At 43.0% G+C, this 27061-nt stretch overlaps 1 protein-coding gene and 1 long non-coding RNA gene across 2 annotated transcripts in view; one reads left to right on the top strand and one right to left on the bottom strand.

The window, feature by feature from the left end:
• Positions 1–19237, top strand: part of TMEM163 (transmembrane protein 163) — a 158229-nt gene extending 138992 nt beyond the window's left edge. The window contains exons 7-8 of the mRNA XM_084643054.1: positions 15382–15523; positions 17815–19237. Coding sequence (XP_084499180.1) covers positions 15382–15523; positions 17815–17875 — 203 coding nt within the window. The 3' untranslated portion in view covers positions 17876–19237. The remainder of the gene's footprint in view (positions 1–15381; positions 15524–17814) is intronic.
• The window catches only part of LOC311528259, a 33602-nt gene extending 7136 nt beyond the window's left edge, over positions 1–26466 (bottom strand). Inside the window, exons 1-3 of the long non-coding RNA XR_014713556.1 lie at positions 26302–26466; positions 23460–23586; positions 15674–15773 (exon numbers count right to left, since the gene is read on the bottom strand). This is a non-coding gene — a long non-coding RNA (uncharacterized lncRNA). The remainder of the gene's footprint in view (positions 1–15673; positions 15774–23459; positions 23587–26301) is intronic.
• Positions 26467–27061: the final 595 nt, after the last annotated feature.

The raw sequence follows: 27061 nt of genomic DNA, 5'->3' as shown, positions 1-27061 counted from the left end.
TTTTAAAAAAAATATTTTCAATACAACAGGCCAGATCCTAATCTCATTCACACTGGTGCAAACCCAGAGGAACTCCACTGAAACTCGTTGCTTGGAGGTAAATGGTTTGAAGTAAATGATGTTACTCTGGGTTTACTAAGGTGTATCAGGTGCAACCGTGTCTACAATGTGTCATGGCCCACGGCTCTCAAACCTGGGTCTGCAGGATTCATGGGAGCGGCCATGCTCCAACCCTCCACCTGGCAGACTGCTGGCAATAGCCCAGCTCCATCCCTAGGTCTCCATCCCCAGAGTCCTGGAGCAGCTGATTGGCTTGCTGTGCCCACTTAAACTGGCAACAGGAACAGGAAATTCTCTGAACAACTGGGCTCCACTCTGCTCTGGAGTGTGTACCTTGTGCCCCCTTACATTTGCTCCTGCTCCCTCTCCCACGGCTTGATTTCCTGGCATTCTAACCTGGCTTGACTGCTGGCATCAGACTTGTGGTTCCCGACCTCCAGTTTGTCTCCTGCCTCTGACCCCCTGATATCTTGATGAGGCCTGAATCTCGTTATCAACTTGTGGTTCTGATCTCCAGTTTGTCTCCTGCCTTTGATCCTCCAGCATCCTGACTGAGCAGACTCTTGACTCCTCTCTCATGACTGCAGACTTTGATTCCCACTACTGGATTTGACTGCCCATGAGCTGGCCATGACACAAAGTCTATATAAAAAATATTTTATCAATGGCCTAGCATTGTGGAGGCTCAGTAATGCTAGCAATGGTGGAAGCATTAGTGTGGACTTGGTGCAGGGTTATTTTTAACCACTCCCCTCGGTGGGTTTCAGAGCCTGAGAGGGAACATCTACTCTGTTATTTTTAGCTCTGTAGTGCAAGGCCCACAAGCTCAAAGCAATCGATTCACTGTCACGGGTTTTCTTTTTTGCAGTGTAGACATTCCCTGAACTGCCTCACCCAGATATAGAACAGACTTTAAAACGGAAGGAGATATTCAAAGCCCTTAAAGCCAATGGAATTCATTCCATATGGTCTCTGGGATCAGTCACAGAGCTACAGGAACTCAGAACTTCCTGCACATACATATATATATATAGGTGACATTTTCTCTCTCTTTAATTTGGATCCTTACAGTTAGAGTCCTGAACAGAGTTGCATTAGAATCGGTTTTCCTGTCCTGTGAGAATTTGAGATTTAGGGGAAAATATCCTGTTCTGAATCAGTCAAAATCTCAAAAAATTTAACGAATCAGAAATCCTCCCAATTTAGGGGATTGGATCAAAACATTTTGTTTCAATAATTTAGAAAAATTTCATTTAAATTTTGACTTCATTTTAAATTTTTTTTGCATAAATTAATTTAGTTTTCTAAGATGAAAAGTTGTTTCAAACCAAAAATGGAACATTTTGGTTTGAAAATGGATGTTTTGACAATATGGAAACTTTTGTTTTTTTTAAAAAAAATTTCAACAGGAAATTAATTGAATTTCCCACAATAACTTCTGGTTTTGACTAATAGTCATTTTCTGACAAATTGTTGTGAAGCCTGGTCTTGAATGAATCCTTTGCGTGGCAGAAATGGCACAGAAGTCTCTCTTACCCCAAATTATATCCTTGTGTTAGTTGTATTGCTTCTGATTTGGATCCTGCTCACCTTTTGATTAGAAGAATTGGGGACCAAACTATAATTTCCCCAGTCTCTGTCTCTCTTAGTGGGATTTTAGAAAATGTAGCAGGTTGATATTGCAGGTATGGTTAAACTGCATCTTCAGCAGGATGACTTTATTTTTAATTTATAAATAATGAGGGGGAGACAGTGCTAGCCATCAATCGAGACACTGATTTAGCACTTTCCTTGCTTGTCAGTTGTTAGCAGTTTTCTGTTTCCTACTAATTTACTTCCTGCTATGACATGCTGTAGAACCACAAGCATCTTTATTAGAGCAAAGGGAACCTGTCATTTTCTTTCTGAAACGTTTTTTTTTTCTTCAAAACAGCAAAATCTCTCTCAGAGGTGTAGCTCCTTATTAAGGCTAATTGTTCAGAAGCTTTTGATTTACTGTAAGATTTGATAATCATAGCTCTTTAAAATCTAAATTCATTCAATGCCAGCAAGACAAATGATTACTATTTACCCAGCAAAATATTGTAGGTGTGCAAAGCCCTTTGCAGACTAAAAACAGATTGGGTGCCAGGATGCCTTTTCTGAAGAGCTTAAATGCCATGGGCCAAATTCAGAGATGAGGTGCAGACCTGTAACTCCAGCTGATTTCTGTGTGAGTTCCAGTGGCCTGATACTGTATAGAGTCAGAGTATAAGGCAGTGGTTCTTAACCTTGATTGCAGCCTGCACCCCTTTGGTTCTCAAAATATGTTCTCTCTCCCCTTATCAAAAATCGTTGAAGTACGTCAGTTCTTTAAACCTAGATATATTCTTGTTTGTATATTACAGTAATCATTAAAAAAATGTATAATGTTAATAAATACATAGGTCTGATGAAATTGTACTTACGTGCCTGTGCTTAATTTGTGTTTTCGATGATTTACCTTCTAAAAAAATCTGGCATGTCTCAACCCCCCCAGAAAGGGCATCTCGCACCCACAGGGGTGCGTGCACCCCAGGTTAAGAACCACTGGTATAAGGCTAGAAGGGACCACTAGATCATCTAGTCCAACCTCCCATATATCACAGGCCACAAAACACCCTTGCACAAGCCCAACAATCGTAACTAGACCAAAGCACTACAGCCCTCTGGAGACTACACTGTAGAATACCACAAGCAGTGATCAGCAGGGACTATGGTGCCATCAGTGCCTGAGGGTCTGCAATGGCAGGGAATTGATTTGGTGATATATACACCCAGATGATCCTAGCCTGTGGCCTCTCAGGATTGGGCGCTCTCTCTCTCGCTCTCTCATGCTGCATGGAATGATCTTTCTGAATTAATATACAAGGCCACTACCATTTTCACCTGCAACATCCACTTCTGCAGTGATGCCTGTAGAAATCAGGCACTGAAGGATGCTTTGGTTGAATGATAGTCAGGGGCATAGGGTTTCATTTACTTAGTTACACATTTTCAGATTTGGAACCATCTAACTACTAACTGCAAGGTACTGTCTTCCCACTGCTCCCTACCCATTTCCATCCTGTTGTGTCTTACATTCTGTTGATGGATCTTGTTTCAAATTAGGGCTTTTCTACATGGGAAGTTACACCAATATAAGCTGAAGTGTGACTTTACACTGATATAGTATTACTTACCAGTATACCAGTGGACACTCTTAGTATGAGTGGTTTCTTTCAGTTTAGCTTGTCATATGAAAGGAGTTTAAACTAAACTGAAAAAAAAAAAAACACTTATTCTGGAATAAGAATGCCCACATGGGGAGTTATACCAATGTAACTATAGAGGTTTAACTATATCAGTATAATTATACCTGTGTAACTGGTGAAACTTTCCCATGTAGCCAAGACAGGCTCTTACACTGTAAGCTTAGCAGAGTAAGCTGCATTTCTGCTTCTATATTTGTATAGCAAGTAGCACAGTGGGGGCCTGATGCAGATGGAGGCCTCCAGATTCTACCTCCAAACAAGTAATTAACTATGGTCCTTTGACTCTTATTTGTAGACTGAAACAATAAGTTTGTTTGTATTCTCAGCTCTGCCACTGAAATGCTGTGTGCAAGTACATATCCTCTTGTGATTTAGTTTTCTCATCTGTGAAATGCATTTAATACAGAGATCCCATGAATCTTAATGAACAATTATAGTGAGAAAAAAATAACTAGGTAAAAATAACTCCATTTTCATCCACAGATCTTCTGTTTCTAGAGTTACATCTGTTTAAAATTAGTTACAAATATAAATTTTTTACTGCCCCCAGCCCCCACCTCCCCTTTTTAAATTCCTCTTGACACTGCTTAGTCAGCATAACAATGGGAGAGTGTTCTTGTCTGGCTTGCACATCATCTGAATTTTTAACAAATTGCAGAATCTTTATCACCGAGGCAGATGTGTGAGCCAGAAAGAACAAAGTTTGACTTTCAGATCTCAGTAACATGTGTGCAGTGCTGGTAGACAGCTTTACAATTGTAAACTCAGTAATTGGCTACTGAGTCATTGAGAAACATGTAATCCCTGAATGCCATTTCTAGAGTCACTCTTTTGAGTATAAATGATTGTTTGTAAAATGCTTTGGGATCCTCTGGTGAATGATTCTATATTATAATTATTATTTGAATAGCAGTAATGCCTATGAGCCCTAGGCATGGATCAGGGCCCCACTGTGCTAGGCGCTGTATGAACACAGAACAAAAAGATGAATGCTGCCCCCAAAAGTTTACAATCTACATACATGACAAGAGCTGGATGTGACAGACCGGGGGAGCACAAGGAAAGAATGAGACAATATCGCTCAGTATGACAGGCAATTGCCTCAGCATACTAGCCTGCTAGGCAATATCAAGATTTTGTTAGCATCATGGCACAGGAGAGTTTTAAGGAGAGATTTGGAGGAAGACAGCAAGGTAACTTTGCCCTTCCCGAGCATGAGGGGGAGCATGGTAGGAAACACTAACGTGCTTGTTTGAAAATTTAACAAGTATGAGACACGCTAGGTAGGATGGAGATACGCTGAGAAGGGCCTTGTAAGTGAAGACAAGTAGCTTATGTTTGAGGTGGTGGAGAAAGGGGAACCAACTGAAAATGCAAAGAAAGGGTTGACATGATCAACATGAGGAGCCAGAAAAATGATCTTTATAGCAGATTTTGAATGGATATAAGTGGCTCAAGGTTGCATTCATCAAGGCCAGAGAAGAAAACGTTGCAGTAGCCAAGATGCAAAATGATGAGGGACCTAGATAAGAGTTTTAGCTACATGGATGGATAGGAAAGCCCAAATTTTAGAGATGCTATGCAGAAAGAACCTGTAAGATTTAGACACAGCCTGGATATGATGATCTACAGAGAGGGCTGGGTCAAAGATAACACCCATGTTACAGGTATAGAGGAGGGCAGCTCACCATATAAAGAATGATTGTATTAGTGTAAAAAATATAGCATCTAGAGACCCTATGGTGATGGATGTGATAGAAATGCCATAAGACACGATAGGAGTATTATTACAAATTATCCACATCTTCAGCACTGGCAATATGAGGGAAGTTATTATCACCAGCTCCTAACTGTCATAGGATGTTTCATTGGTGATGAATGACAGGGGATTGAATGTCTTATTACCATGCAGTGGAATACAAATGATGTGTAGAGAAAACATGGTATGTGCTATATAGTTTGTGAAGTCTTCATCCCAGAGACTTTGGAAATAACACTTCCACTACGGAGCTCAGGGGAACTCATTCTCAAATTGTAATTATTTCTCCATTAGCATTTATTAAAGATTTTGAACTACAAAATATAGAACCAAGAAAGTGACATGTACTGAAAACATTTCTTTCCCAGCCAACACAAACAGCCCCATGCTCCCACCATAACAACTCCTAAATCCAAAGACTAGAACAGAACAAAACACCAGCAGACATTTAAAACAGTTCATTCATTTCTTTTAAGAGATAAATTACATAGCAAAATACAGAATGAAAACAATGAGACATTTTAAGATCAAATTTCATTCTTCAACAGGTAAATATTATATGCAACCACCGAACGAATGCAGTTGTACAGGATTTTTGTGGAATAAGAGTGACATCTTGTGGCCAGCTCAGGAAAATAACTCAGAGGTCTATATTTCATGTGGGACAGTACATAGATGGTACTTTTCTAAAGCAGTAGTCTCAGACTTAATATGTATCATGCTGCATCACCAATCAAGAATGCATTGTTTTCTTCTACATTATAATGCAAAATGTAGCACCACCGGGGGCATTCTACCATCACAACACACTATCTAGTAGGATATTCCAGGAACCTCGCCAAGCAAACTTTTTGAATCAAATTCTCACACACAGTTCTCATCAACTACAGTGAGAGTCATGTTCATATTTCTGAGGGCAAGACCGAGCCCTTGAAGTTGAACAGGTACAAAAATGTTTGCGCATATTGTGTTTTATTAAATGCAGAACTGGTATTAATTCAGCATGGTGAGATCAAGCACTCAAAAGGCAAATGTTGGGATTCATCCTCAATATTAACTCATCCACCTTACACACCTTGTATACTTAATCATATTAATTAATAGGAACTATACAGTGCTAGAGCTACCTGAGCATTTGGAGTAGTTTGCTGACTTGAGTGTTTGATATGCCAACCTTAACATTACCATTATGCTAGCATTTCTTTTTTGCAGTAGCTGCCTGTGTAGAGGATAAAAGTCTACTGATGTTATCAAATTTGGATTTTTCCTTTTGTCAACAAAAATCACTCTATCAAAGATCCCTAATAACCTCTTCCTGTCTGTGTCTCAGAACATATATTCCTTCCTGGTATGCATCTCCTGTCTGACCCAATCCCTGAGGTCATGGAGCCAAATGTCAGCCCCAGCATCTGACAGATGAACTCCATCCCCTTCCTAGAGAGCTCAGGTCTATTGTATCTGATATCACTAGGTGCTATCCCCACCAGCACCCCACCACCTCCAAACTCTCAAAATGATCACAGCTACCTCATAGTTCACATTTTTTCTTGCTGTGTTGACATGAGCTGGCTCAATAACCCCGCACCAAACTCATTTTGCAAGCATCCCTGACCAGACAAATTAAGTGCCTTGTAGGAAGAGCTCCACAACCCCCTGTATCCTAGTCCCTAAATTTAATCCTGTGCAGTCCCCTGGACTATTTCTGTCCAGGTGAATAATCAGGACATCAAGTGGCTGTAGCTTGGCTATCGAGTGCTGAAACCAGCTCATGCTTCATGATCTGTCACACCACTGAAGGCAAACGACTTCAGCCTTGCAGCTTAGTTTCAATCCACTTGCTGACCTGGCCAATGTCCAGCCACAATTGCTTAATCCAACATCAGCTACCTGCATCAGTGAGTGATGGGACCAGCTCATGCCCTGTTGGCCATACCATCAAAGGCCAATGGCTTCAGTCTTGCAGTGCAATTATGATGCACCTGCTCTGCTGCCTGACCAACATTCAGCCCCAAATGCTTAATCAACCCATCATCAACGAGCAGCATCAATGAGTGCCAAGACCAGCTCATGTCCCATCTGCCATACCAAAAGCAGCTTGCTCCCACAGCATGCCTGTCCTGTTGAACCCACTGCATATGTACCGCTTCAGCCTGGAAGCCCAGCAGTGATCCATCTGCTGACCTGGCTACCTTCTTGCAGGCCCATTGCCCTATAGAGTGTCTGCAAATTCAAACATCGACTATGCTTTGCATATCTCCTCGGTTCAGAAACAGACAGGGTTAGTTACACTTAATGCCAGTCCCAGCAACCTTTCCCCGGGGGTGGACAAAAGTTCTGTAACAATTTGATTTCTAGCGTCCTATAACCTGAACCTAACAAAAGTCAAAGCCCGCTGATGCTACTGCCCCAGTCCTGAAAGAATATGAGCTAAAGTTAACTGGGTTGAGACTGCAGCAGGCCAAAGCTTTTTTTTTTTATTACTGCAGCAAACTGGTGTCTTGTCAGGAAGCTACCATCACGTGCAAAAACTGTGGGCCTGGCTCCTGGTTCCATCTGGCTGGGAAAGCTTTGAGTGCCCTTACAGAGCACAGGCATCCATCTGCATATTTCCATATCACTACTGAGGCCTCATTCCCATCCTGATCTACTTCAGAGAACCTTAAATGCAGCAACACTGCACAAGTGACACTGTACCTTCGGTAATTAAACTGCCCACCTGGACCTGTCTGTCGTTGTCTGTGGCACTGCTACCCTGAAAGCACCAAAGGCGGCCACAAAAAATGCTGCCTTGAATGTAATGGCCTCCCTCACAGCACTGCATATCCTGGGCAAACCATTTAATAACTCTGAAAGAATATCAGTGGCTATGCAGATCCTGTCACCCCTCCTCTGCCCTTGGTCTCTGGACCAAAAGCTTCCACTCTAGGAAATCTCTACATAGGCCTGGGAAACCTAGCTTACACCAATAGGACAGTCCTACTATTTGACCCGATATAGTAGAGGGAGCCAACCCGTAGTGCACCAAGAACATGGCATCTCTCACCACCTGATGCTAAGGGAGGGGTCACAGATGCTGGAGTCCTTCCTGAGCTTTAGATTCCGTGAACTCAGTAAGGTACACCACACAGGCCGTCGTTGGGGCAACTGCATTCCTGACTACTCCTGTGACTGTCAGCAGCCAAGGGTCCACAGTTGCTTGGGCATCACCTGTGGATCTCTGTTGGCAAACAGGGCAAAATCCTGGAATCTGTTGTCCGCCAGCTGCAAGGTGAATGGTCCCAACCAAGGTCCTGGGTACTGTCCACTGAAATCTCTGTCCTACTCTGATCCTCAATCCAGGCTAGAGAGTGTCCCCCTCCAGCTCCCCTCCTCACCACTGTTCCCTTGCCAGTGGTCCCCATCCACTCTGAAGTCCTGGAAGACTGACAATCTGTCTCCCCCATGGGGCAGTGACCTTAGGTCCATGATTGCTTGACAAAGTGGCATAAAGTAATCTTTGCCCATCTCTGAGGCCGCCATTCAGTGTCTCCATGAGGGCTGGACTTGCCCCCACCCCCAAGGGAACAGGAGAGGAAACCCCTTCTAAGGCCTCTGGCCACTCCCAGGCCCCTCCCCCCTGCAGTAGCTGCCCCAATCCTCCTCCCATGCCTTATTTCTGCAGTCCTGAGCTGCCCCCCTTGGGGGGTGGGGTTTGGAGGGTGGAGAGCAGGGCCCATGCTGTCCCCTGACCTCAACACCCTCCCCCATGAGATAAGGGTGGGAGGGGACTTAGCATCTTGCCAGGTCCCAGCTGAATGTCTCCTAGAATGGTGCTTGAAATGCCCTCTGCCACACCATCAGCAGCCTCCCGTGTGCCCCAACCCCCTCCCCCATGAGCAGGGTGAGGAAAAGGGCAGCAGCACCATGGACAGTCCTGGCAGCAGGATGTTCCTATGGCAGCAGCAGCCACCCCACACATCCTTGCCCCTGTCTCCCAGCAGCAGGGAGGGGCAATGGTGCACTGCTGAGTCCCCTGCAGCTTCCTCTGTTTTGAATTTTCTGCAGCTCTGGAAGCAAGGTGCATCAATACCCACCCACCCTGCAGGACTCCTACTTTTTGAGCAGGCTGTGCCTTTAGGTCGGGGAACCAAGTGTCTGACCCCCATGACAGGCTAGAGACCTCTCTACCAGAGTGCGCCCCCAGAAGCAGGAAGGGGTGGTCCCACAGTGCCTACCTTTCCTCTGGGTGCTGCATCGCCTGGCTGTAGAAGCCACCTCGAGCCTTCCTTGTCCTGGCATCCTGGAGCTGGGAACCTAAAAGATTCCATGTGCTGGCTCTGGTCCCATGATTCTTGCAATGTTGCCCACATGTATGCTTTCTCCAGGCATGGCCGAACAGCAACGAAAACCCCTTGGTATAGAGTCTCAGAACCCGGGTCAACTGAGTTGGGCTGGGCTAAAAACTGCAGTGTAGATGTTTGGGGTTGGGCTGGAGCCTGAACTCTGGGACCCCAGCCCAAGCCCAAATAGCTACACTGCAATTTTAGCCCTGCAGCCCGAGCCCCATCAGCCTGAGTCAGCTGACTTGGGCCAGCTGTAGCCATGCAGCAGGTCTTTTACTGCAGTGTAAATATACACGAAGAGGCTTTTGAAAAGCCCTAGCTCAGCTTAAGTAGGCAAGGAGAGGCAGACAGCAGCCAATCAACTAGCCCCATCCCCCTTTCCCAGCCAATAGATAGCTAATCAGAGAACCAAAAGGGAGTTGGAAGGGGCAAGAGCCCCCTATCTGCCACACGTGTTTTGGACTTCTGTCCTACTCTGCTATCTGTCAAAGTCCCTCCCCCCACTCCAGGCAGTAAGAAGGTATTTTCAAAAATCCTGTCCTCCTTTGTCTTGTGTGTATCTGTTCCTTTCTGGTTCTCCTCCTACATCACCAGTTTTTGTTTTGCTGCTGGTAAGGCGTGTGACTGGCACTGTTTCTGTGCTATGGCTTGGCCTGAAGCTAGACTGAGAATTGTCTCAGAGGTCAGTGGTGATCTGGTGCTTCTGCCGCCAGTAACACAATAATCTCACCCAGGAAGGGAGAGTTTGACAGTGAATGGCAGTCACTGGCAAGAAATGCTGGGTTTCCCCCCCTGAGAACAGGCTGGACATGTCAGTCTTTCATAATGTTAGGCAGATCATTTATCCGAGGGACATGTCAACTGTTTCTATCAAGAGTGAGCTGTAGCTCACGAAAGCTCATGCGCAAATAAATTTGTTAGTCTCTAAGGTGCCACAAGTCCTCCTTTTTTTTTTTTTTTGAAAGAATCCATGTGAGGGATGTCAGATTAAACTGTCACAGTACCTACCTTTGTTCTGAGCAGAGAGAGATTTCATTTCTATGGCTAACTTTGTGTTGAAGGGCTTTACATGAAAAAAAATCCATTTCTCAACAGGTTTAACAAGCCAGTTTGCTCAAGGCCTGACTTTTCAAATGCCTGAGGTATTAGTAGGAGGAGGCTGTGAGCTAGTGATGTGCTTCAAGGGAAGTATTTAATACAACCTTCATGATCTGGCAGCTGATCATTGGACACTCCAGAGTTCTTCTCAAGACTCAGAAGAGTCTCTTCGCTAAATACTAAATGTACTTCAGAGAGGTATTTAACTGTCTGTAATATAAGACTCAAACTCAGGCTACAACCTGTGGAGGGAACAAAAAACCCTGTCTGTGTTAATTTGTTATCTTCACTTTTTTGAAGGGCTAATTCTTTCTCTATTATGTGGTTTCAATTATTTACATCTTCAGTTCTTTGAATCCTGCCCCTGGATCGTTATTTCTCCCTTATGCTGAGAAGCAAGTTCCTTCTCCAGTATTTCTGTTAGATGACAAAGCTTGAACCACCAGACACAAGAACTGTAGTCAGCAACATCATCATCCCAGAGCAAATTGTGTGCATACAGAATGGCACATAGCTGGTTTGAGTATTCACCCTCACAGCTCTCTGTGGGATAGGAAGTTTGCTGTATATTCAACACGGAGGAGCACCAGTGTTCTGCAGCAAGATGAGTCTGTCAGGATGTGAGTAGAGGGGAGTTTCTGATTAGAGTTCTTACTCCGTGTACACTCTATAGAGTTCATGGCAATATAGGTCTGTGCACAAGTGTCCTTGGCTATGTCTACACTACCGCGGTGAGTCGACCTATGAATAACGTAGCTGGAGTTAACGTACTTTAGGTTGAGTTGCTGTGGGGGGTCGACGGGAGAAACTCTCCCATTGACTTACCTTACTTTCTCATTGGGGGTAGAGTACAGGGGTCGACTGGAGAGCAATCTGCTGTCGTTTTGGTGGATCTTCACTAGACCTGCTAAATCGACTGCCGATGGATCAATCTCAGAACATCGATCCTGGCTGTAGTGTAGACCTGCGCCTTGTTTCAGAATATTTTCTGGGTATAGCCATGGGTTGAATTGTCCAAATTATATTTCTCTTCATTTAGGTGAATTTTTTCCAGTGTCCTTGCCATTGTGGTTGAGAGAGCAGACCAATTCCGCAGTGCAATTACATTCCAAGGAGCCAGTTGTCCCCTCAAATATCCATACACCTTCCATTTGGAGGCTTACAGATCTCAGGGCAGAATTGTGGCCTAAAAGTTCCTTAGCTCCAGGTTCATACTGTAAATCCTACTAAGCCAATGCGGGCTACAGTCATGAAGAACAATCACTGATGTTCTCTAACAACCATTTTTTTCCCAGCTTGCTTCTTCCTGTCCGGACCCCAAGTGTTGGTAAACTAGATCTAGTCAGCATTATCAAGCATATTCTCAAAAACACAATGGGAGGCATTTTCAAAGGTGCCTAAGTGACTTCAGAGTACCTGACACAAAGGAGAAAGTCAGTGGGACATGTCCTCCTAAATCACTTAAGCGTTTTTGAAAATCCCACCTCTGAACATTCAGAACTAGGAAATGCTATTTTTTTTAAACCTAGCACATAGTCGTGCTGAAATCTGTGTGAACACAAATAAACAACAGTTAGCCCAAATGGTATTCTACTGAGAACTCAAACCTCAGGAACATTAGCGTTCAGAACTGATTCCATCTCACCTCCCTCTCCACACATTACCAGAGAGACACTGAGAAATAAGAGAAAGCTCAAAGAACAAAAATGATTATGTGGCAGGAAGGACTGATGTAGGAGAGCTTAAAGAGCTAAATATGTGTAGTGATGTTCTCTTCAGTCTTCTATTAGCCTAACAGTTTGCCCATACTTGAAGGTTGTAAACAAGGACAAGAATGGAACATAGGATAGTAGACTGCGGAGTGATGGGATGAAATTTAGAGAGTGAATGTTTAAGGAAAACTCTCTGGCTCTGAGATGTGTTAGATTGTGGCACAGTCTCCCAGAAGGAACCAGTGAAAGCTGAATTGCTTGGGACTCAAAGATAGATCGGACAAAACACTAGAAAATGGCTTGTAGGGAACAATCTTGCATTACTTGGGAAAGGGCTGCAATGATAACGTCAAAAGAAAAATTAAACCCTTTGTCCAAAAGCTAAAACACTCCCAGATCCTAGTTCCTCTTTTTGAGAGCATTGGTCTTCCACTGCAAGGCCATTACTAAGAGAAACAGGATAGTCTAGTGTTTGGAGAATGGGGCCTGCCCCTCCTGTGTTCTGTTCCTGGTTCTGTCACAGACTTGTTGTGTGACCTTTGAGCAAGTTGTACCTTTATGTTTTAGTTTATCCATATGTAAAATGGGGGTTATAACAGTTACCTCAGCCACAGGAGTGTTGTGAGGCTTCAGTCAGTGGTTTGAAAGTGCTCAGAGATCCTGTGATGAAAAAACCTTTACATTGTACAGCATTTATTATTCCTAATAATAAGAGAGCATCACTTAACAACCACTCTGCTCAGGTTCTTTTGAGTGATAGATACAAGGCACTGGGGTTTATTTACTATTGAGAGGGAAGCAGCATTTCCAAATGGAAGGCTATCTCATGCCATAGAATTTTAATCAGAGTTCCCTTTTGCCCTTGGAAATTAACAAGGAGAATGAACAAAAAATTAAGGGGAGAAAGGATGCCCCAGCAGTTAGGGACAAGCCTGAGACTTTACTGCTCTGCCAGAGAATTCCTGTGTGATGTTGGGCAGGTCACTTAGGGTATTGTCTATACTGCAATAAAAGCCCCGCCGCACAGATACGGCTGGCCCAGGTTGGCTGACTCAGGGCTCTCAGGGTTCAGGCTGTGGGGCTATAAAAGAATAGCGTAAGCATTTGGGCTCAGACTGTGGCCCAGGATCTGAGACCTCATGAATGGGTTGGGTCTCAGAGCCCAGGCTACAGCCAAGCCCAAATGTTTACACTGATATTTTTAGCCCCACAGCCAAGCCAAAGTCAGATGATGAAGGCTCAGACTCAGTTCTATGGTTTTTTTTAATTGTAGTGCAGACATGCCCTTAGTGTCTCAGGCTGAAAGACCTTTGAAAATCAGGACCCCAGTGCTTCAGTTCCTCATTTCCTCATAAAAAAGAGACAATAGTTCTTCCCTTCCTCAGGGGTGCTGTGAGGATAAATACAATAAAGATTCAGAGGCACTCAGATGGGACCCATATGAGTACCATAGACAGGGAGTATTAGATACTATGGTCTGTTGGCACCCAGATGTCATAGCAGTTAGTGCAATATAAAACAGGTAGAGACTAGGCTAAGAGCTTCAGCAGGCAGAGAGTTAGAGCCTTTGGCTGTGTTTGAACCACATTATTTTTCCTACAGTTTCCCACTGTTCCTAATACTAGAGCACTTAAAGCAATATATCTTCGAATCTTGCTCCAAGCAGGCCTAAAATGATATCTAAAGTGCTGGCAGATGCCACCATCTGATCTATACAGACACTCTGACCACCAGCGCAGTTACACCCTTGTTAACAGTGGGAAATTATAGAATGATGAGTTGGCCTTTGAGGGCTGGTGGTGGAAGGCCATTGTTCAGCAGAAAATAAACCACCGACCGTGAAAGGGTGAAACAGTGAAGTGTGAGTCTGGGAGGAAAAAGGTGACTGCAAATATGCAGCAAGAGGAAGGACTTTTTCTTTTAAAAAGCAGGATGTCAAGGAGTGACAGTAAACGCCCTAAAAGAGGAAAGGCCTTTGAAGGGCTAACCTGGTACATTAAAAGAAAGAAAAGTAAAAAATTTGGATTGAAAAGTACATTATCAAGCCTGAAAGCTGCTGACTGGGAGTGACAGGTATGCAGATCTTTTGATGTGTATGGGGAATAGTCTGAGCAGACTCACTCTCTTATGTATTCAGCTGTAAGACGAAGCGCCAATATACATTAAAGCAGGATATATGGATCAAAAGAAAAACAAATCTTAAAGTGCAATTCTTTGAAGTTTAGATGTAAAAATGGAACTTTCATACTCATCAGATCTGCTCCAAGTGTGTATTCACAGACAACTCTGCTTCCTTGAAGTCACAGAAGTACAGCACACACTATGGGAGAGTGAGGTGGAGTCATGTTATTGATTAAGTTACTTACTAATGTCTTACCAGTTAACACGGGCCCACACCTATTGAATACACTGAGATTGTACATGTGTTTTTAAGGGCATCTATGTTTAGCAACAGGCCTAGACAGTTGTCAGAGTATTATTTGGCCTACAGAACCTTTATCCATGGTATTATGAAAGGAAGACAGATGCCAGCCTGAAACATTGAGCTTGCAAGTTGTGAAGTTAGAAAGAAGATTTTGTGTGTGTTCATTTTTCCAGTAGTAATCTGGACGCTGATGAGAAACAAACAATAACTATATAGAACCATAAGGGGGCCTTTAAAAGAAAGGATCACTTTTCAGATAGAATGACCCTTTGACAGATATTTTGAAAGTGGCAAAGCTGCTCAAGGAAAGAGACTCCATGAATAGGATTTAGAATGGAAACTAAAAGGGGAATGTAAAGTGGTGGCTGATGACTGCACAAGAGAGACGATGGCAAGAGATGGACGTTACCTCATTCATACTGGAAATGAAAAGCACCACCAGGTCCTAGGATATAAAGGGCTGATACTGAACATTACAGCTCTGATTTTTTTTCCCCCCCAAATGAGAGCCTCATAGTAAGCTGTGGCTGAGCATGTGCCTTCTTTCTCAATGCAGCACAGCATTAAATGGCCTCTACTCTACAGTCGCAGAGACTCTCTGCCCTCTGTGCTACTAGGTGCAGTATAATGGCTTTTGTCCCCACAGTGTCTCTTCACAATTGAGGCCATTAAGCTGAAGCTAAGAGATTGAGTGCTTCCCCTTGATTTGTATGGCTTATTTTTTCTCTTCCAGGTTTCAACTCTCTTGTAGGTGGAGTAATGGGATTTTCCATCCTTCTAAGTGCAGAAGTTTTTAAGCACAATGCTTCTGTCTGGTACCTGGATGGCAGTATAGGAATTTTAATGGGACTTACAATACTTGCCTATGGAGTCAAGTGAGTTAAACTTCTTATTTTTGTAATTTGCATTAGCAAGCACATTCATGTGATTCATCATGATCTACAGTGTTAAATGTCCTGCCCGTTAATGAACAAGAGCAATCCTCATTTAGAATGTGTGTCTTCATTTGGAAAGCGTGTGCATACCTGCACATTTCTGGCAGCTAGCTCCTGCACTGGGATCTTGTAGCATGGCAGCTCATATCACGTTACCACAGAGCTTGTTAGTTATTGAAGGCAACAGTGTCTGAAAGAAAAGAATGCTGTTTATTAATTGTTTGAGAACCTGCTCTCCTCAAGTGGATGGGAGAGAGGCTAATTTCTAGGTGGGCCATGGTGTGGTTTCTATAGCACTCTATGGGAGAACAAAGTTTCTAGTCACTGAAAGGTGACCTTGTGGTGAAAAAAAAAATCTCTGCACCCGTGAACATCTAGTCCCTTGGGCATGTTTAGGGTTTATTTGTTCTCAAAATATTTCCTTTAAAAAAAAAGTTAGAATGGTTATTTCTTTCAGAACAAAACAATATTCCATTAATCCTGCAATGAAAACAGAATAGTTATATAACAAAATGGAGCCCATTCATATAACAATTATATTTCACTCAACACATATCTCTTTTGTTAAGAGGTATTTGCTATCCAGTACACCACCTTTAACAAAAGGATTGTTGGTGTTTCAAATATAATAAGTGTCAGCTGACAGAGGCTTGTATATCTTTGGTGTAATAAATCTCTGGCATTTAGTACGGTAGCTGTTAGCACAGTGTGCAGTGTGGTGGCAGTTGGATTTAAAAAACAAAAGCTTGTTTATGTTACAGAGAAGCCAAAAACATATTATAATTTTAGGGCTTTTTGTATTGCTTTGTTTTAGCTAATCTATTTTTGTGTGTACTTTTCTTTCTTTTTTTTTAACACCACATTTTGGCTTTGGGATATTTACCTTTGAAGGATAGATGCATAATTCTGGGGTCAGAATTCCTCTAAAATATTGTTATGGCACATTTCTAAGCCCTCTTTTTCCTGTGTGAAGTATAGGGAGAGGTTAGCATCCATGGCGAATGCTGCAACTGAGTTTAAATTATATACTGGATATTGGCCTCCCTCTCGAACACGACAAAATACACCGTATATTGGCTTGGAAACCGATAGGTCAGCCTAGACCCAAATAATTTTTCTACTAGATTTGAAATGAATGGGATAAGGGATTCTTGAATGGTGACACTAAAATTGGAAGTGAAATCCTTGCCTCATTGAAATCCATGAGAGTTTTGCCATTGACTTCATTGGGGCCAGAATTTCACTGCAGGTCTTCTGGGTGATAAATGTCTTTAGGTTTTTTTCCTCCACTTCGTAGGAAAATAATAATAATTAAAATGATAGAAGCTATTTTATTGGACTCCCTTGCAGAGACCTAGTGCCCAGACCTATGATTTTTAGTTTATAATCCACTTTGAAAAGTTAACATTTTAATTAGGAATGCCACTCCTATAAATGAAGGAACCGTGCTCTTGTAAAATCACTGAAATCTATATTCTACAGCAGAGGCGAGATGGGGACATTACAGCAGGAAAAATGCAAACATGACAGACAGAACCCAGAATCTTTCAAGTATGTCCCTTGACTTCCACACTAGTGCTTTGGATGGCCAGGATCTGCCATGGCCAGTCAGCACTCCAAGCAGATTCCATCTGTACAGCTTGCGAGCACTGCCTTGCCAGGTCGCAGTCATTCTCACTTCTGGGGGGAAGTGCTAACAAGCTCCCATGTCTTTCTGGGGCAGTTCATGCCACTGAGGGATAAGCCTTGCTGTGAGTTCTGGCCAATGAGCAGATTGCACTAAGGGTGCAGTCTCTGCCATTCTCCTCCACCATAACATTTTTTTCCAAAGCAGTCTTGGTGTCAACAGGGGGATACATCCTCTCCCAGGCTGGCAGAGCCAACCCTGCTTCAGCTAGAATTCCTCCAGGGGACTCTCACTGCAGCACTATCCTGCTCCTCACCCCCACCACTCCCACACTGGCCTGTGGCTTTAAGCCATAACCTAGCCCCTTGTGTTTACATCTTCTAAAGTACAGAGAAGCACACCTGGTATTTCGAATGCTTCTGAGGGAGAACCCACCTCCCCACAGCTTCTTAAAGGTTGGGCAGGGCTGGTTCTGGGCCTGGTTTCACTCTGATCAGCAGTGAAGAGATAAACCTTCCTTCATGAGAGTGCCTAATACAACTCCCCTAACTGTATGCTTTCCCCTTACAGCTCGACCTAAACTCACTTGTGCTTTTATTTGCAGGTTGCTTATTGATATGGTCCCACGTGTAAGGCAAACGCGTCATTACGAAATGTTTGAATGAAGACAGATCCCCTCTCCTCTGTATAGACTGAAACTGCAGCATCGTATGTTTTGGCAACTGATATGTTTGGTGCCACTGATATTTCACTGAATATGCAGTTTGTTTCCCATGGTATATTTTCTTTTAAAGTTTATTTTAATGGGAAATCTCTCTGTATAACAGGCAAATATGTGCACTGCTTACAACGCAGCAAAACAGCAGCATTTTCCTTTCAAGTAAGCTATTGAATCCTGTAAGTGACAGTAGAAAACATGCATAATTTGCCATTCCAAACCAGCTGCAGTGTTCTGTGTTCTAGAGTGAAATTGTTTTTATTGATATAATAGATGTCTGTAGATAAGAGGTGCCAGTTTCAGAGCCTTTTTTTTGTTTTTACTTTTTTGTTGGCTCAAACTTTCCAAATTTGTGCTGTAACTTTGAATTACAGCCATTGCCAACCTCTTCAGCTCACAACTCAACAAAGGTACTGTACGTAGATTATGGATGCTAACAACCATCGCTTAAAAAGCACTGAAGTAAATAATATTTTTGTCTCAAGTTAGGAGGATGGACTCCACAGAGAAAACAGCATAAGACCCACTCATTGCTATGATCAGAGTTTAATTTCATACTATTTTATTAGTCCTAAATTATCTAAAATACAAGTGTTCTTCTAATTTGAATTTCATTTTTATTTAACAAATAACGCACACAGTACACTGCTTTGCATGGACCAAATAAGCACAGAAAGTATTACTGTACAGATAAAAGCCAAAATGAAGCACAAGAAGGACCAGTATGAGAAATATGATTCTCACTCTTTTATTGTACCATACACAGATGTGCCAGTATTTGTGACTACATGGTTGCTCTGTTGCCTGATGAAGGTACAGCAGTGACGGCTTTGAACTGCAGTGAAATACAAAGCTATTCATTAGATTTAGGTTATTCTGTAAAAAAATAAAAAACAAAAAACTGTTCACCCTCCACCACACATTCCTATGTATTTCTTAATATCCTACTTATAATATCCAAGAACCACGATGTATACTATAAAACTTATCTATTTTATACAGTACCTGTACGTAACATTTGACAGCTGTTTCCAGAATGTATTGTAGAATAAAGTCTTCCTGTACAGCACCCATTAAACTAGATTCTCTGGTCACTGCAATTTCCTCCATACTTTGTATATTTCAGGTTGGCTTCACAGTGTGCAGAAATGAATCAGTGTTGAGGCATTTCATTTGTTCCCTCGTGGGTGACAAAAGGAGCTATGCTATCATGGAGGTCGGAATAATACATCAAGAAGCAGGGAGATCCACATTCATTTGGTTGAGACCATACAACAGCAGACCTACAATCAAATTGTCGAGGAATTGATAATAGATTGCTTTTTGATACTTTATGTTTATTTGATTCCCAGTCATAAAGCACTTACAAACTGTTGACCAAATTCTGATATCCTTACTCAGGCAAACTGCAACCGAGTAAAAACAGCAGCTTGATGGTTCCACTATGTGATAATTCTATACCCAGATAAAGGCCAAAATACTCAACAAGGTTATGATCTGTATTACCGTAGTGCTGATGAGCCTCAGTCATGGACCTGGATACTGTGGTACTAGGAGATGTACAAACACACAACAAAAAGACAGTCCCTACCCCAAAGCGCTTACAGTCTAAGAGCCAACAGATGGAGGAATACAAGGAAACAATGAGACAGAATTGGTGGTCAGCATGACAGGGTGGGTCTCAATGCACCATCAGCCTAAACACTGTCAAACTTTTCTGAAGTTCCACTCGGTTTCTTCTGCATTCCTCCTTTAGGGATGGTGGCGCCTGGCCCCTTCATCCCCAGAAAACATTGAGGGGGAAGGCCCACAAATGTAGAGTTTGGGAATCTCTGGCAAGGGGACACAGGGCTATCTCCACAGAGGCCTTCACAGCATCTCTCAGCCCCCTGTTACTTTGCCCACTCCCAGCAATCTTTAGCAGATGCGCTACTTTCCCCCACCAAAATGTCCCCTTCTTTAGGGAACAGATACAGACAAGTAATGTAGCCTCTGGCCATGCTTTCCTAGGAAATCTGTAAGAAGTCACTGGGAGTAGCAAGAGCCCCTGGCATGTCCACTCTTGCCCCTTTCATAGTTAAGATCTTAGGATTTAGACGGATCTGTACACACATACTACTGAAAACATAATCAGTTCACCCCTTCCCTCTGTGATGGGACATGTGCTGCACAAAACCCCACTAGTTCTTTAGGACTAGGAAGTGAAGACTACTATACCCAATTAATATTGCTCTGCTACTACAGAAGTGGCTTTACAGTCTTCTATTTCCCCCAATTGTTCTGTATGGAGGAAATATGGGGCAGAAAATGCATCTTTCACTGTGAACTGGATTTTCATTTTCTAGCATTTGGGTCTTTTGTATTTAATTTGGGTTAGTTCAAGTTTGTACAGTGCTTTGCAAACAAAGGTTTTTTCAGTGCTAAGTAGTAGCTGTAATATCCATAATGCCACTGGATGATACTAAAGATCATTACATGCCATTCAGCAGTACATACAGTACTTTTCAGCATCACAGGGAGACAAGACCACAACCGTTAACAAAGTAAGCACCAGGTAAAGTATGGACAGACCTCCACAAAAGCAGTAGCATATTGCAGTGCATTTGCCATAGGTTGGGTTTTTTTTTTTAAAACAGCAATGCAAATTTGTACTGTTGCCCAGTGTTAGTATGCATTTGTTGCTTAATTTATCTAATGCAGGAATGCAGATTCAGCGTATTCTGTGCCAAAAATATTAACTTGCTGCTAAACATGTATATATACACAACCCCCCCACACCATAGTCTGTTACCATAGTCAGGAAAATCTCCAAATTCCTTTATTAACCCTAGTTTTCCTTTCCCATGCAGTTTGCCCCTGTTGTCCAACATTCTTAGATATCTGTACCCAGTTAGTTTTAACACTCTGGCAATAATTATAATAGTTACGTTTACTTATTACTTTAACAAAAGCTTAGCAAAACCTCAGCAAAACACTGTCTTGCCCTTTATGATCTCTACATATGCCAAGAATGAAAGACTCACTTGGCATAAGGCAGAGCCTTTAATAATACATTAATTTTGGGTAGTGCCAGAAACTATTTTCCAAAGCACAAACTAAATGAAGTCATTCATCAAGCTTTCGCTTAGTCCCTCTTATTGTTCCATCATCCTTTTTCTTTGGTAACTTGGAGCGCCTTGTAGATATTGATGGAACAGGTGCTTTTTCACTGATTGAGAAGAGCAGGTTATTTAAGTGTCCTACCCATGAATATTCTTCAGTGGAACCACAGCCTGAATGTAGCTGGAGAACTCGTCACGGCTAGCAGGGTCCTTTTCTGCCTCTTCAGTGGCATCAGTGCTCCTGCACTCTTCAGCCTCACTACTTTTCATAGGAATGGCCCTAGTGGATCAGACTTGAGGTCCATCTAGTCATTTCCTGACTTCAGCAATGGGGGAAGGTGCTAGAGCAAGAGAAGGATTAGCCAAGACACTTCCTAGCTTCTAATGTGACTGCCTCTGGTATGCAAGTCACTAACATTTGGATGCACTGAAGAAAATCAACCCTTTCAGTCAAGGACTTCCTTGAAAGTTGTTTTGCTTGTCAGTGTTGCCTAGTGCTTGGAGTAAACAGGAGCATAGCACTGGAGACATGCTGTTGTGAAAGCAGAGAAGTTAAAAGGTGAACAATTGAGAGGTCTCTCAGTTAGAACTGAATTGAAATGCTTCTGATAAAAAGATATATGGATATACGAACAGGATTATGTCCTTGACTATGTAGTTCACAAACATGAGCTGTGACTGACTCCTCAAGAAAGTAGAATTAATTCCTATTTAGCATTGTTTAAATTAAACTAATTCCAGCATATTTTGAATTGTCATAGGTGCTTTAAAGATCACCTGCGATCATCCAGGAGCCAGACATTCATTGGCATGTAAATACAAAAAAAACCCCTGAAACACTTGTGATGACATTTTAATCCTTAAGAGGAAAAAGCCAAGACAGTAGCAATGGAGAGACATTCTAGTATTCAGAAGTGAAGCTAAACTTATCACAGTTTGTGTGTATTCTTCTGAGAGAGATTGAACTTCATCTTAAAGGGTAATTTTTATGATATGCTGCAGTAGTGAGAGAGATAATTGCTTATTTAATGTACAAAAGAATCCCATGCTAGTAAAACAGCTAGCAAAATCATCAGTGTATTTTGTTTTGTTCATTACATATCTGTTATCTGGATCTTAGAAAAATTACGTATCAGACACTCGGTTGGAGTCCAGGAAACAAACAACATAGAGCCTGAGCCTGTTCCCAGAGAAGTTAATAGAAGGCAGGATTTTCGAAAGAGCCTAAGTAATTTGGGAGCACAAGTGCCATTGACTTCCATGAGACTTATGCTCCTCAGTCATTTAAGTGCTTTTGAAAAATCTCACCCTTAATGCTTAAATTGAATTATATTGGCCAGATTTCTTTTTTAAAATATGATTTGTTGATCATAGCTGCTGGAGTAAGTTGCTAATATAAAATGGCCCTAGTTCAAGGTGATCCTAGGGAAAGTGTGTGCACACAAGTGCGTCAGAGAGAGAAAGGTCGGTGTTCATGCGAAAAAGGATCTCAGAGCATTGGCTATAGCCAGTCATAAGCGCAGACTGGACCTGGAAAAACTCTGCCATACTGCAGATTGCAAATACACTTTAATAGCTGATATTCTGGGTATGATACGATTCTCCTGAACAGAGACTGCAAATTATGCCATCCTAGGCAGCAGTTATGCGATACCCACTATTGTATTAATTCAGATGGAATAAAGGACCCAAAGAATCAAAGGTGTTAACATAACACAGTCAGACAGTTTTAAACAAGGTTCATGGTAGGATATACAGAGACCCCGGCCTGCTCATTACCATGGAAAACACACCTTTAAAAATCATTTGAACCTTTTATTAGAGACAGAGACAAGAAGAAAAACAATTAAATAATTTAAAATGTAAAGTACGAAACAAGGCTTTCCTTTCAACATCCCTTGTTCCCATTAGCCAGAGACAGGGGTTTTTTTTTGGGAAGGGGAGGGGGTAGAGAACCCTGTTGGACAGTCTCTTGGATGGCATACAAGATGGTAACAACTGTCCTTTTGGGGAAAGAAGAAGAAGTTAGTAGAGATGGGCTGGAGCTGTCATTGCTGCTGCTGTTAAAGTTCAATCCTGTTTCCTAAAAGACAAAACAAGCCGGGGAAAAGAGGGGGCAAGAAAAGAATCACAAAGATAGAAAATGCAGCTTCTGTCTCTGGTGTTGACTTTCACTTTCAGCCTCTCTGCTGGAAAAACACAGGCATGGTACATGGTCTTACCAGCTACTCTGAGACCTGGTAAACTTGCGCCAGCATTGGGCTGTTCAGGGCATTGCATTTAGCTGCTTCTAGGCTTACAGCGCTGTTGCAAAATATGGCTAAGCCAGACTCATTACACAGAAGGCGAAAGGAGAGGGATAGGAATAAGCTAGGCAAGGAGAAAGTGTGATTGGATTGGGGGGGGTGGGGGGGGGTTTCAGCATCCCACCTTGTGTTCAGATTTCAGCCAGTAAAGGTGATGGTGTCATCTGGGTCCCTCTCTCTTTGGTCTGGTCAGGACATCTCTCAGGATTAGGATGTAGGTTCGGGGTCCCAGGAGATGGTGGGGGTGGCAGCTATAATGGTAAAGCGCAAGTTTGCTCTAGTAGCCAATTTTTCTCTCCAAAGCCTCTTTAAGGACCCCAAAAGGGAGGGCAGCATGGAATAAATCTCATTTTTGTTCATGAATTGGGCCTAATTTCTCACGCACCAATTTTGGTTAATTGATTTCCGGTGCTTTACACTTTTTTTGTTTAAGTCCTTGGGTTACATCAGTAGGCTTTTCTGTTCCCACTTGCAGTGTCCCAGAGCCAGGCTCGTGCCCAAGCACAAATGTCTACACTGAAGTTTTATGGCCCTGCAACCCGAACTCCAGTCATCTGACCCAGACCAGCTGCGGGTGTTTAATTGTCAACATACCCTTAGACAGGCCTGTGAGGCAGGTAAGCACTACCGCCCACCCATCCTCTATTTTAGTGACAGAGAAACTGAATCACAAATTACATTCACTTCCATTTTTACCTAAAGTCAGATTGTTGAACCCAGCTCTTCAGCTAGGAAAAGTGCACTAACATCCTGTGCTCATTTGCCCGCACACATCTCCACCCCCCCTTGCCTCTAGTCAACAATGGCATGAAAGGAAGCATCATGCTTATCTGTAAGGCATAAGTCTAGAATGTTCCCTACAAATCGTTCTGTTCTCAAAACAGGTTTGAAGCAAAACCCCATATATAAACCTTAACAGACTGGATCCAGATGCGCATTTCAGCCTGGGTCTACAGCTAATATCATCCAGTCCAATCCCTAATGCCCCTGGAATAAAAAGCACTCTTACATTTGGCATTATTCTTGTTGGCAGTAGCAGCAGAGGGGCCAAGGAATGAACGAGGATGGACCTCCTGGTAAGTGTTGAGAGACAATGGGCAAAGTGTGGAAGCTTGGCCTGCTATAGATGCTCGCTCTCCAGGCTATCAGGCCAGCACCTCTCCCAAGGAATGTTTTCACTTTCAGTTTTCAAGTCTCCTAGGATAGTGCATTGATTGGGAAACAAACTTGCTATTTCTTGAACTTCAATCACAAGGTGCTGCCACTTGCTCTGCTCAACGCTGCACCCTCACTGGGAGCTGGCAACCCATGGACCGTGGGGCGCACAAGGACACCACCAGGTTAGTGATGGACAAACACAATAACTGACTTGAGAGACCAACCAATGACATTAAGTCCACAGAGCCCCCAGGAGGTAGGTTTTAAGTAATTCCTCTGTTGAAGGCCTATCACTTTTCTAAATCTGTTTGGCAAGTAAATAGAAAATGCTTCTTTTTCAGGGGTAATGAGACTGCTATCCAAATCAGTGTCATTGCTTTGTGATCTTGTTTCTTAAAGGCACAGGCATTACAGCATTAAAAGTCTCCCACATCCGAAGGATGCTACTTATTGTTTTAAGTCTATATTGAAAGTCATTAACCCTTTGCCTCACCGCAACAAGATGCTGGATACACCAGGCCAATTAAAAATAGGTAGCAAGTACATGAACTGCATTTACTGGGTCAGTGCCATGTGTGTGTCACACAGAAGCCTGAGTTAGACTGGATTACACAGTGGGTCAGGAGGGAGATAGTGAGCACACTATTATGGACGACAGCCAATAGCCTTGTGTGGTGAGCACCTGGCTAGCAGCCAGGTAAGACAGTGCTAACACTGATTTGGACTTGATTCTGTCATCAGAACCCAGCTGCAAGCCCTACTGGCAGAAAGTCCACAGTTCAGCCAACCCACCACACCTTCAGAAATCATGAGTCAGACTCCAAAAAACCATGAGACTTAAAAAAAAATTAATTGGGGGTATTTATTTGTCCTCTTGTTGAGACCTTTAGGTTTCATATTTCCAAGTTTTTCTCCTCAACCATGAGGACTGGACACTTAAGACAAAACAAAACAATGAAAGCTGGGATCTCAGAGTCACATGACTCCAGGAACTGAGGCTTTTAGCAAAATACCAGATATCATGAGTCCGGTAGCATCATGAGTGTGTATTTGGTGGACACAGAAGTAGAAACAGCCTTCACCTTCTGCTCAACTCAGCGAGCCTGGGAAGCTCCGAGCGTGCTGGGCTGTGCAGGGCTGGCAAAGGAAGGGGTAAGAGTAGGGCTCCTTGGTAGCCTCTGCCATTGGAATTCCTATGGAGCCCAAACTAGAAATTGAAGCTGACTATCCCGAGAAAGGGTCTTGGTAGGTGACCTCCCTGCCTCTGTCTCAGCTGCCCCTAAAGACATAAACAGGCCATTTGCACTGCCCTGCTCCCGGGGGGTTGAATCAAATTTCACCGTATGTGACCTGTTATCAATTCACATGTTTCAGTTTCTCCCCTCTGTAGAATGGGGATGATTCCAGGGGATGCTGTGAGCATGTGTACTGGTATTGCTTTGATGATATGAAGTATTAATTGTTAATACCACAATCAGCAATGGCTGCTACTCGGAGGAGCCCCGAAGTCTGCAGAAACTCCTTCCCTACAGGATCTGGAGAAACCCTTTTTACTGCATTGGTGTATTTCTGTTTAGCACGAGGATTCTCTGGCACAGACGCACTGTCTGCTGAAATGCAGTAATGGCAGACAGCGGACTGCAGGTGGACTGTGCCTCTCTCCAAGCATCTCAGTTATGGGAGCAGACCACCACCAGTATGGTCAGTCAGAGCATCAGAAGCAACCAACTGCTAGCCCAGCCTGGAGGCTGCAAATTCTCCCTTCTCCAGAACATTGTGTCAGCAGCCCAATCATTTTTAATTTTTACCTGTTGCAGCAACTGCCTCGAATTAGTATCCAGTAGCGAGTCCCAGGTTTTTCACAGCAGAAAGACAGCACACAGCTCAGCAGGATTGGAGGCCTCTGTAGGACAAACAGGAGGTGTAGTTCATGCCTATATGTATGAGGCCTCTACAGTGCCTGCCCGCTGAACTATGCCTGTTTAAATCAGTGCAATTAGCACGTGATTTTCAGTAGCATATTGAACCCCGCCCCAAGAGTTTAATACAAAACTTGTTTAACTCAAAGGTTAACCAAATTAGCAAGTTCAGGAATTCGACATAAGGAAAAACAATGACGGGGTTAGAGGTTTAATGCACTTGGACGACTCAGCCTGAATTGCAATGTCCTCCCATGGAGGAGAACGGATGGAGCTCAGAGTCACCTCTTCAGTCCTGACCCACAGAAAGGACAACCATGTCAGAGTTCATGGTGAAGCTTTTGGGAGCTGCAGGCAGGGAGGACTTGGTGGAGGGATTGACACCTGGCTGGGTGAGACCTTACTAAAAGCAGGCCTATAGGTGAAACCACTGGTGCAGGAGGGGGCAGAGAAGGAGATCTGTCCTACGTCTGCTCCCTCTATTATTTTCAGTACAGCAGCAAGATGTGTATTTCCACGCCAGGTCCCACCTTACACCTTACATTTTTTCTTATGTGGTTGCACCTCTGCCCATCTAACTGACATCACATCCTGTTTGAAACCACCCACCATTTCACAAAAGCCTTCCCATAATGTGAAAAGCTGAACA

Source organism: Lepidochelys olivacea (assembly GCF_965140295.1).
Source record: "Lepidochelys olivacea isolate rLepOli2 genome assembly, chromosome: 11".
Classification (NCBI taxonomy): Eukaryota; Metazoa; Chordata; order Testudines; family Cheloniidae; genus Lepidochelys; species Lepidochelys olivacea.
This window is presented reverse-complemented; position numbering and strand designations above follow the sequence as displayed.